General features: G+C 39.8%; 1 protein-coding gene across 1 annotated transcript in view; it reads left to right on the plus strand.

Moving 5' to 3' along the window:
* The window catches only part of SLC26A8 (solute carrier family 26 member 8), a 71575-nt gene extending 59751 nt beyond the window's left edge, over window positions 1–11824 (plus strand). The window contains exons 12-19 of the mRNA XM_006907431.2: window positions 1164–1270; window positions 1352–1421; window positions 1843–1935; window positions 2045–2176; window positions 5289–5648; window positions 8296–8350; window positions 8450–8634; window positions 11342–11824. Of these exons, the coding sequence (XP_006907493.2) occupies window positions 1164–1270; window positions 1352–1421; window positions 1843–1935; window positions 2045–2176; window positions 5289–5648; window positions 8296–8350; window positions 8450–8634; window positions 11342–11824 (1485 nt within the window). The remainder of the gene's footprint in view (window positions 1–1163; window positions 1271–1351; window positions 1422–1842; window positions 1936–2044; window positions 2177–5288; window positions 5649–8295; window positions 8351–8449; window positions 8635–11341) is intronic.
* The last annotated feature ends 215 nt before the right edge of the window (window positions 11825–12039 follow it).

Consider the following 12039-nt stretch of genomic DNA (forward strand, 5'->3'; position numbering starts at 1 on the left):
AAGAAGGCTGAAGAGGGGGAAAGAGAACAAACCAAAGAGATCAGTGTGAAGGACACTAGCAACCCTTTGATGCCTAATACTCTACTTTTGCTTTAAAAAAAAAAGGAGAGTCAGAGTTGTTGGTGCATGGAAATGCTGTGACCTCATTCCATTTATGCAAAATTAAATAAAAAGGAATTAATGAAGTGGCTACAATTACACACACATCTAGTAAAAAGGGCTTGCCATGCATTGCATATTTGAATGACTTTTAACCCAGTTAATGTGTTTCCAGCATAGGAAACAGAAATCCTAATAAGTTATTCTGTCTTGCCAGGCAGAATAACTGATGGAGTGCCTTCCTTCTCTCTAAAGCTCAAAACTAGGAGATAGAAAGGGGAAACAGCAAGAAATAAAATATGGGGGTGTATACTATGACAAGAGGAGAAGGATCCAACAGAGGCAAGGAGATCCAGGTCCCTGAGGAGCTAAGAGGATATGTGGTCCAATGCATAGGTAGAGCTTCCATCTCCAGGAGGAGAAATAGGACTTCCAACAGTACTGGAGAGGATGAAGGAAAATTGAGTGCAGATATTAACTAACAAGTGGCTGGCGGAGGGGGAAGTAAATATTTAAGGGAGTGTCAGACTGTCTTCTCTATGAAGATTAAAGTCAAGTCACCTGCTGAGAGTAATGGAGAAGGTGGTGGGGTAGGGGCTTTAAAAGAATGTTAAAGATTTACAGTAACTATCCTAGGTCTTCAAATAGCAACTACTTGGCGCGTGTCCTGGGTTGATTTACAAATGGTGTTTCTAATCTCAACAAAGCCTATAAAGTAGATATTATTACATACATTTTGCACACAAGGAAAGTGAAGTTTCAAGAGAAAATTGAAAAGATAGGTTACCAAGATGGGTGGATCAAGGATCTGCCAGGGTCTCCTGATGTCTGCCTGTGACCAAGGAAATGATGGTGGGCAGTTAAGAGCATAAAAGAATTGCTAGGCAGCCTTGGGACCCAATCATTTGTGATGGTGTCAGTCCATACGACTATGGAATTTGTTCTCTAAATTCCAGGTCTTGGGAGGGAGAGAGTGAAGGCGAATTAAGGGATTAGAGCGGCGATTTTCTCAATTCTGCTTGTTATCATGGTCTTCTTTTTCCCTTCTTCCCCTTTCCCATAAGATTATTTGGATAGTGACATTCGCATCTGCAATTTTCCTGGGACTGGACATCGGACTACTTGTTTCAATAACTTTTGCTTTCTTCTTGATCACTCTTCAGTCACACAGGTACTTAGTCTCAGGTAATAGGAGGTTAGCCATGGCAAGGTAAGGCAACTATGACCTAAAGCCAAATGCATTCCCTTTCAGAACTAAGATTCTCCTCCTGGGTCAGATCCCTAACACCAACATTTATAGAAGCGTCCATGACTATCGGGAGGTAAGAATCTAAATCAGTCCCACTTCTTTGCCCAAATGATGGAATATACTAGGTCTGCTGCTTAGTTTTCTCCCAAATCTCTTTGGTGGTGTTGGCTGCACTACAGACACACATTGACAAAGGCAGGGAAAGGGATGCACAATGGTAAAGGTGGGGAGCTTAAGTAGGTAAATCCTCAGAGTCCTGCGGCCAATTAAGGGTAATTTTAAAATGTTCTTTAGGGGCCAAAAGAAAAGAGAGGAGTAAGAAAATGGAGGAGAAAAGAAAATAGTAGAAAAAGTAGGGGGTGAAAATTCAAGGAAGGAATTTGCTAGCTCTTGCCTCTTATAAAGACTACAGATTATCCAGGAAGTTCTAAAGATTTTTTCTTATTCCATAAAAGAGCTGAAAATTTTCTCTTAATTTTACATTTGTCTTGCAGATTACAACCATTCCTGGGGTGAAAATCTTCCAGTGCTGCAACTCCATTACGTTTGTAAATATTCACCACCTAAAGGACAAGCTGTTGAGAGAGGTAACGGCTTTCCTCCCCTGCTTTTCTCCGCCTGCTCCCCTCGCCCTCCCCAAGTAACCCTGTCTTCCACCACTCGCTGTCTGTATGAGAGCCCTCTTATATCTTTCAGGTTGAAATGATCAGGGTGCCTCTTAAAGAAGAAGAAATTTTCGTCCTATTTAATGAAAGCGAAAACGGCTCACGGGAAGGAAAGATTTGTCACTGTTTCTGCAACTGTGATGAACTGGAGCCACCACCTAGGGTTAGAAACATCTCTTCTTTTCTGCATTTTTCTCCACAGTTTATAAAGAAGAGCACTAGTACTTGTTTTAAGAAAAGGAAATAAAATCAAAATCACCTCAGGGATTTCACTCTTAGATGGACCACAGGTAATTGGAAATTAAAGATTTCTACTCAGAAGTGAAGACACAGGTTCCCCTTTAAGGGTCAGATCTTGACTTGAAAGTAGGTAGGAGGAAACGTCCTGACTCTTGAGTCCCTACTGAGTGGCTGGAGGCTTATTTGAGCACAGAGAGTACAGTTGACTCATTGAGATTGTCAGCAATTCCCTAATTGTATCTATTTCTCTGACTTTTAGCTGCCTGCTTTTAGATTTCTGAAACTAAAGAACTTAAAGATTTAAAATTTTCTAATTCCAACTAGGGCAGGGTCAAGGTGGCTGGGGTTTTCAAGGATCTGCCAGGGTCACCTAATGTCTGCCTGTGACCAAGGAAATGATGGTGGGCAGTTAAGAGCAGATAAGCACAGATGGGAATTTTATAGCATCTGAAGGTTATTTTAGCTGATGAACAAAGTGTTCATTATTTCAGACTTGATCTAAATATTCTTTTTCCCCCAGAGCAGGGCTGCTCATTTTTAGGTTTGAAGCCTTTTACCTAGTCTATACCCGCACTCTGGAGGGGCGCGCGAGCACGTGCACGCGCGCGTGCGCGCGCACACACACACACACACACACACACACGCGCGCCTCCATCCTGCCTCCTCATGTAGACCCCCGCAAACACCAAGCTCCCACTCTCGTTGCCATACGCCCTAACGAAGCATAGGTTCTACTGAGCTCCCTGAAAATACCAATTTCTCTGCCAAGAGGACAAAATTAACACTATATTTAATTTTTATTTTGTATCTACACTGCACTGAATATTGTAGAGAGTATTTACAGGACATCAACAAATACACTTTAGAGTAGAATAGGATCATCTAGTATTATTGAGCTTCTACTATGCACCCAGAACTATGACACCATGAAAAAGAAAAAAGACTTTTTTAAGGTTTTCTATCTTCGGGCAGTTCTTTTTTCTTTTTCTTTTTATTGTGGTAAAAAAAAAAAATAACATAAAATTTATCATCTTTACCATTTTTAAGTGTACAGTTCAGTAGTGTTAAATATATTCACATTATTGTACAACCATTAAGACCATCTGTCTCCAAAACTTTTTCATCTTAGAAAACTGGAACTCAGTACCCATTAAACAACTAATTTCCATTTCCTCCTCCTCCCAGACACTGGCAACCTCCATTTTACTTTCTGTTTCTATAAATTTGAGTACTGCAGATACCCCACATAAGTGAAATTGTACAGTATTTGTCTTTTTGTGATTGCTTTATTTTACTTTGCATAATGTCTTCATGGTTCATCCATGTTGTTCTTTAAAAAAAAAAAAGTTTTTTCATGGAAAATTTTGAATGTATACAAAAATAGAGACAAGTATAACAAGCCTCTATGTACCCACCATCCACTTTAAGATTTATGAACTCATAGCCAACCTTGTTTCATTGATAATCCCATCCACCTATAGTCCCTCAAAAATCACAGGATTATTTTGAAGCAATCCATAGTTTTAAATCAAACTAGGAAGACAGCTCTATTAATGTGACCAAAAAGGCTATTATTGTATTTTATCAATCCTAAGATAGACATTTTTTTCACATCTCTGAAATGCGGATGCATTATATAATCGATGGCATGTCATAGTTTAACTTGCAGTGTTTTCTTTTCCTTGATAACACAAAAAGTAGTGATGCATCTTAAAACTAATGAAATAGGGTAGTAAACCATACTATACAATATATTTTTATGCTCTAAATTATGTGTTAATATTTTAACAACTCTAAGACTTCAGGTAAAGAGAGATCAGCATAAGCTCGAAAAGTCAGAAATTTCATGGTAGCAATGAATGTGAGTTGGGCAGAAGAAAGAAATTTGGATTTATGTGAGGCTGGAAAAAAAAAAAAATAGGACTCTCAGTCCATGGATAGGGTTGGACAAAGACAATGAATAAGTATGAGGTCCTCAGAGTAAGAGGCTTGGCCTAGGAAGTAAGTTTGGGCAGACACAGCATGAGTGAATTATGAAAGCCCTTGAAAGATAGTAGTATAAAGTAGATGAAAGAGAGAAAAAGGAGGCTCTCAGAGGTTTCCTTTTGTGTGGAAAACCTTGCATCTCCCCGCCACTGAGCCAGTCCACATCTGTCCCCTAAAGACCTGGCCTCAGTGACCTTCAAACCTTGGGGAACACCTCTCTCTTTTGAACTGTAATATTATCTATCCATACAACTTATTTTGCTATACAATATATACTACCTTGCATAGTTTTTATCTTTATAGTTTTTCTCTTTTAAAATTTTATTTCATAAGCAACATTATTAGAACTTTTTTTAACATTACCCCAAATTATACTACTCTAGCAAATGAATTATTTCCATTTTTTCTATGTGCCTTATAGTTCTTGTCCATATATGTTGTTATTTATCCTTTGAATAGACATGTGCCAGTTCCCCAGATACAAACTGGTCCCTGTGACTGCAGAGTTGTATTCACATCTTGCATGCTGTTGTATTCCTTATGCTTGATACTGACCTTAAGTTCTGACAGGCACTCCAGGCCAATTAGGAGGAAAAAGGAGTGAAAGGTAAAGATAGCCCTACTCAAGTAATTTTTGTCTTCTTATGGAGTCTGACAGAGCCTGTTCCACTAATAAAAGAAGGGGTGTTGAGAAAAGAGCAAAGCATTAGTAAGCACTAAACTAATTAGAACCCAGGGATGAGGGAAAAGAATAAATCAAAGATGATTTTAAGTCCGGCTCACTAGGACATTGATAATGTCATTGATACACATAGGGAATTGGGAAGGAGATGCCGTGAGTGATGAGGATAAGGAAAGATGAATGTTGTTTGTTTTTGCCATTAGCTTAAAGTGACAATGAGATAACCAAGTAAAAAAATGTAGAGTACTTAGTCTGTGGAGACCTTTCCTAAGCGAAAGAGAAGTGACTAGACAGAAATGGCGTAGTTGCAAGTACTTCCAGGCCTTGTTTGAATCTTATCATAGTTCTCCCCTACCTCTTGTCCCAGGTTATTTACACAGAACGATTTGAAAGTAAACAGGACCACAGCACATCCTCCGTTAACCTGATCCGCTGCTCACGTTTGGAGAGTGGGAGCACAAGCCAAATTTCATCTAATGACCAAATGCCATACGCAGTATCTTCCACATTTCTGAGAAATCAAGGGCAAACCTATGAGCCTGTGGAGAAAGAATGGCTTTCTAATGAACCCTCGAGGTCATTTCCTGATGCTGCTCCAAGTCAGGTCAGAAGTAGAGCACTTGCGCCTTATTCAGAATCATCTCTTCTACCCAGCACTCATACCATCATCCTGGATTTCTCCATGGTACATTTTGTGGATTCTCAGGCTTTAGTCATATTAAGACAGGTAAGATCCCCACCTACCCCACCACCCCAGCCCCAATCCTGATTGAATTCTGTTAGTCATTGATCAGCTGCTATGTGACTCATAGGCCACTAGAAACTTGAACACTGAAGATAGTTTAAGGTCAACCAGAATAAAAAGAAAATGAACCAACTCTGATGTACTGAACTGGGGTTGGTTCCGTAAGCATGGCATATTATTTCTCAAGGAATGAAAAACAGGAAACTCTTAACACCACTGAAACAGCAATCTATGCCACACCCAGCAACTTCTAGTATATCCTGAGGGTTAGCTGCAAATCTTTTCGGGGAATAGGTCTGAATGCTACAGAAAAGAGCTCACCAAGAATTCTCCGCTATTCAGCTGCTCTGACCTACACATTGTAAAAGGCACTCAGATTTGAAGAAATTGTGATGAAAGGACACCCCAAGCCTGGGGCTGTCTGGTCCAGTACCTATAGGATCATCCCCAGTTCCCTCTTCATTGCTTGCAACTTTGGGCGAAAGGGGCAGGGAAGATTTTTCCTTCAAAAGCTGTGTCCCTAAATCCTGGCTTTTTTCCCACTCTCTGGTTTCTCTGACAGTTTTCATTTCTCTCTTTCTTATACAATATGGACAGTTGAGATGCACAACTAACCATACTGGTTTTATTATTTAATGTCTCATCAATAAAATATCTTTTTCTCAGCCAGCTTATCTCAGTTTATAGCCCTTTATCTCACTCTGGCTCCTGTTGGTGATGGCTTGGGTTTAAACATCCTGACCAACCCAGCTTTGATTGCACCCACTTGTTGTTTTTTGTTTTTTGTTTTGAGATATACTCATTTGGCTGATTTTCCATCTTTTATCCTCAGATCTTAGTTTATCAAACCTTATTCCTAAAGGAATGTGATTCTTTCTTAAGTGAGTTCAGTTCCCTTTTGGTCTGAAGCAGTAGGAAGCTTCTCATGTCAAAAAGAACTCTGGGTGGGTGGTCTGTGGATGTGGCTTTACTTCTGCTGACTGTCCATCTGACCTGGGGCAACTTACTAAATTCATGGGGTCTTGGTTTCCTCATCTATAAAATGAGAGGCTTGGAAAAGATTAATATTCAGGGCTTTTCCATCTATGAGATCCTTTTCCCACTCCCCATTTTCAGACTCAAGTATACTTGATTATGTTTTATCTTTTGGGCTTTTCCACTTTAGGTCATCCTACTGGGCTGTGGTCTCTTTTCTCAGTCTTGCGCTATAGCTGTGACGTAAGATTTCATTCAACTCACATTACTGTATGCCTTCTAAATGCCAGGCTGAGTTGGACACACTTATATGCATGATCTCATTTAATTCTCACATAGCCCTAGAGACAAGCCGTATTTCCCCCTAGGAGTTCTGGGCTCACAGCAAGTAAGTGGCCTGTCCAGCACTGGAACTTAAAGCAGTTGTGCCATCCTCTCTTCCTCTCACTCCTCTCTTGCCTTCCTTTTTTGTGGAGGCACCATATGCTCTGGTCCTTGGTATGACCCATCCATACTCAGCCTATGTTGATGACTTTCTGCTCCAGCACCAATGTGGAGGCAACATCAGACACCTTTACTGCGCAGCCTTCGGAGATTCATGGTGCACTTTTACACTTTAAAATTACAGGTTTCTGCATTTCTTTTGTAATTGTTCTATACCACTGTATTGGAGGAAATCATTATATTTTGTTTACTTTATAATTGAAAACTTAATATTAATAAGAAAAATCCCAGCAAACAACCTCTCAATTCAATCTTCTTCCTAATTCAGTCTCCCATTGCTTGTCTTTCAGAGTATGTCCACTGTGGTTCTTTACCAAAGGACCTCATGATTTATCTTTATACTTTATGATTTATCATCAAGAATGGCTTCCTTGTTTTTTCTTGGTAGTGAAAGAAATAGAGTCTGTCTGTTTTAGTTGTTTTTGTTTTTCTTGACATTTTAGCTTAGTGCTCAGGATTGGCTTATTTGATCGGAGTATTAAAGTTAATACTGACTTTCATTGAATTGAACTTTAAGATTTATTGCCCCAGAGTATATATATTGGCTGAAGAAAATTCGAGATCAATATCAGATCCTTCTTAATCTGATACTACTAAATATCTGATGTTTTACTAAAGTCAGATGTAATTTTACAGGGCAGCTCTGATTATGACCCTCAGGGTTCCTGAATTCCATTTCCTGCTCTACCCTTAACCATCTCTGGGCCATGTTTTACCTCCTCTGTTCAGTGAACTCCAGGGAGAAGGGGATCATATGCAAACACTAAGCACTAATGACAAGATATAGTTGTTCTTGAGGACCATCCAGTGTGTTCCCATCACACCTGTGCCTGTCTCTATCCTAGCACTGTACTCACATGAACATTATCTCTACCTGAACTGTTCCCTGCTTAAGACCATGGGCAACCCTCCCTCTCACTCCCCACACCACGTAAGACCATCTGATTCTCTTTTGTAGTCCCAGCCCCTTAGACACTTCCTGGCATATAGAAGTCCACCCATCAAATGTTTATAGAGCTGAATTGGAATGCAAAGGTACATATATCCCAGACAAGTGAATGACCAAAGGAATTTTAAAACACAACTAATTAGAAGGCCCTTTCTTAGTGAGTGTGAAGATCCCTAACACTGACTTACTCTCTCCCCACAGATGTGCAATGCCTTCCAAAATGCCAACATTTTGGTGCTCATTGCAGGGAGTCACTGTGAGTATCCTTCACCCTATGAGAGGGCTGTGTTTTGCACCCTGGGTGCTCTCCTCCCCAGGTGTCTGACCCTGTGTGTGCTCCGGGTTTGGTTTGTAGCTTCTGTGGTCAGGGCATTTGAGAGGAATGACTTCTTTGATGCTGGTATCACCAAGGCCCAGCTGTTCCTCACTCTCCATGATGCTGTGCTGTTTGCCTTGTCAAGGAAGTTTCCAGAGTCCTCCGAGTTGAGTGTGGATGAATCTGAGACAGTGATACAGGAAACCTTCTCAGAAACAGACAAGGTTGGATGATGTGAAGCATTGGGCGGGGGGTGAGGAGGAGGGGTGAGGTGGGGGTGAGGTAGGGGTGAGGTGGGGGAGAGCCCTGATCAGATGTAGATAAGCAACGTCCAGTTAAGGTTTTTGAGTATGGCTGTGCCAGACTTTGAGATGTTGAGATGTTGAAGTTCCCTTATCAGTTAGAAAATAGCAGTGGACCTGAGTCCCAGGTTCCCCCAGGGCTGTGACATCTGAGTGCCATTGAGGGCCTTTTCCCAACTGGAGAGAAGGTTGTCCAACCCAGCAAAGGCTTCAAGGATCCTTTTACAGCAGGCTTGGTTAGTGCCAGCACCATATCAATGACTAAATATTTTATATATCTCCTCTAGCTATACCTTTAGAATCTACCCCTACCCTACTCTTGGGATGAATAATAAAACCAATGAACTAGCAGAGGTAAAGATCTGTCAGTCTAACACTTTGGCTATTATTTACATTGTGAGTAATTTGATTTACTCCGCCTGACCAAATACAAAGGAGAATGATTTACAAGCCAGAACTTTTAACCATTTATTAATACTAAGTAAAGAACTGGGCCTGCCTCAGTATTTTCAAATCAGTATCTGTGAAGGTTAACAGTTCCACCCGCCAAAAGGAAATTAAAACACAGATGGTCACCAAAATATTACCTAATGACTAGAAATTTTTAAAATTAACTCCTCGATTCTTTGACTTACATTTCAATAATGTTTGAATTTTTATGACAAAAAAATATTACCAGAGTAATGTGTTTATAAAAACCTTAAAAAGTAAAAGATATCCAAGCTTATGAGACATGACCCTTTTATTTATTTTTCGATTTTAAAGTAATATATTACCAAGCATTTTCTTTGCTTTGTTGAGAATTCTCACAGGTATGTGCCTCTGCTTATCTAGAATAACTTTTTCCCCAACAAATAGAATCAAATATACTTTTTCTATATTGGCAGTGTCTACAATTTTTAGACTTTTTAAATGCTGTATTCATAGTCAGGTTTTGTGACTATCTTCATATAGACAAATCCTAGATATACTTTATGTTTTACTTTTTTATTGCTTTTTAAAATGAATTTTTTTCATTATATTTTCCAACTGGCAACTGCTAGCATATAAGAAACCTATTGATTTTTATTAAATTATTTGGCCACCTTATGAATCTTTTTACTAGTCTTAAAAGGTTTCATTGTTAATTCTCTTGAGTTTTCTAAATCAAAAAATATTTTATACAAATAATATAAATCTCTTATTTTTTAATTTTTAGAATACTTATTTCAGTATCATATATTATGGCATTAGCTAGACAAACCTCCCAGAACAATTTAAGTAATAATGGTGACTCTTGCCTTACTCCTGAATTAAATGAGAAAGCTTCTTATGTATCTCTATTAAGAATAGTGGTGATAGTTGACCTAAGATGAACATTATATACACTGTGTTTTTAAAAAGTATTTTTCTAGTTTACTAATATTCTCATCAGGACTTATATTAAGAAAAAGCAAAGTTTTTTTTTTGTTGAAAACTTGGTGTTGAGTATGTCATTTTTTTTTTTTCTAGCATTTAAGCTAGGAAAGACTAGGAGAGGAAAAATTTCAATTTTGGATGTATTAAATTCAAGATTCCTATTAAACATCCAAGTGGAGATGTCAAGAATGGAAGTGGATATATGAACCAGCAGATTAGGGCAAGGGTTATAACTAAAAAGTCATTGGCACAAAGATGGTAATAAAAATTACGGGACTAAATAAAATTGCCTATGGGGGCAGTGTAGATGGAGAAGAGAAGGGTCCCAGGGTTAAGCCTTGGGGCATGCCAACATTCAGAAGTCCAGAAGAAGTAGTGATGACAACAGAGAGACCAGGAAGAAGCAACCAGAAAGGAAGAGAGAAAAGCAAAAAAATGTCATATGGTGGAAGAGAAAAAAATATTTCAGAATGCTGCTGCAAGGCTGATTCATGAAGCCTGTAGGGGGTCTGCTCTGTGACAGGCCCCCTGGTACTGGGGATATCAAGAACCAGACACTGTCCTACCTCAAGGAGCTTAGGGTCTAATAGGGGAGATAGATTTGTAAATGAATAAGGCAATATATTACTGGTACTATGATAAAGATGTGAGTGAGATACAGTTGGAACACAAAGGAATTTAATATCCTGGTTAATGATCTTTGATCTGAATCTGGAACGATGGAGAAGGACAAGGCAGACACAGGGAGCTAGCTGCATACGCAAAGGTAAGCAGTAGTCAGGCATCTTTGGTCAGCTTAATGGCTAGAGCAAAGAGTGGGGACTACAGCTGGAGATAAAGCCAGAGAAGATAGCAAGAGGCTAGGTCATGAAGGGCCCTGCTGAGGATTACATTGGGAGATAGGAAGACAAGTAAGATCAACAAGACGAGATGTTTCAGAATGCCACCAAGACCATTGTTATTCAAATGGTTGACCATGAAATCCAGGCTAGGTAGGAAATCCAGAGAAACCAGAAGTTGTGGATTGATTAAGCCTAAAAAATAATGGGTAACTGAGGAACCAGAGGGTACAAAAAAGATGAAAAACAGATTTAGGCCAGAAGTTTTTTTCTATTTTGCCAGGAACCCATGATTCTGGTACCTGAAATCCTATTGTATTTTGAAATTCCTTGACTATTCAAAAGTTAGATTTAATTGGAAATGTTAACACATCTAATTATGTATATTTCAGGATGCAGAGTCAAGACATAAAATAAGCAGCAGTATTCTAGATGCCCCCAAAAATGTAAGTTCTGGCTTCACCATGATCCAAGAGCCAATAACAGAGGAGGAGTCAGAGCTGGACATGGAGCTGGAACCCACGCTGGAGTCAGAACAAGAAGCTATGAGAGGTCTGGACCTAGACCTGTGTAGTGAACTGGAGCCTGAATCAGAGCTAGAGCCCGAATCTGAGCTGGAGCCTGAAACAGAGCTCGAGCCCGAGACAGAGCTGGAACTTGAGCCTGAGCCCGAGCCTGAGCCTGAACCCAAGCCCAAGTCCAAATCCAGGCCAAGGGATCAAACTTATTCTTGGCAGCAGTACTGGCCTCTGTATCAGCAGTCTAAGCCTTCCAGCTCTCTAAGTCAAACTCAGCCTAGGACACAGTCAGTAGAGAGGAGGCGTCAACATATGAATTCATATTCACCTAAGGGCAGTGACACTGAGGATCACTAGAAGGTGAACTGGGAATAAGGGGTCAGATTCCCTTGATTCCCTCTCCACGCAAGTTGGGTCATTTGGTCAGAAATCCTAGACAAGTTACTAACTAGCAGTACTTGCTTTGGGACTCTTCTACCTGCTGCCCTTCTTCCTTGCTCAGCAGTGTGATCTTGCTTCTAGATCACAATACTAAATACAAAGAATTATCTCTGAATTCCTCATCCAGGTGC

The sequence above is a fragment of the Pteropus alecto genome, unplaced genomic scaffold (assembly GCF_000325575.1).
Source record: "Pteropus alecto unplaced genomic scaffold, ASM32557v1 scaffold202, whole genome shotgun sequence".
NCBI classification, from domain to species: domain Eukaryota; kingdom Metazoa; phylum Chordata; class Mammalia; order Chiroptera; family Pteropodidae; genus Pteropus; species Pteropus alecto.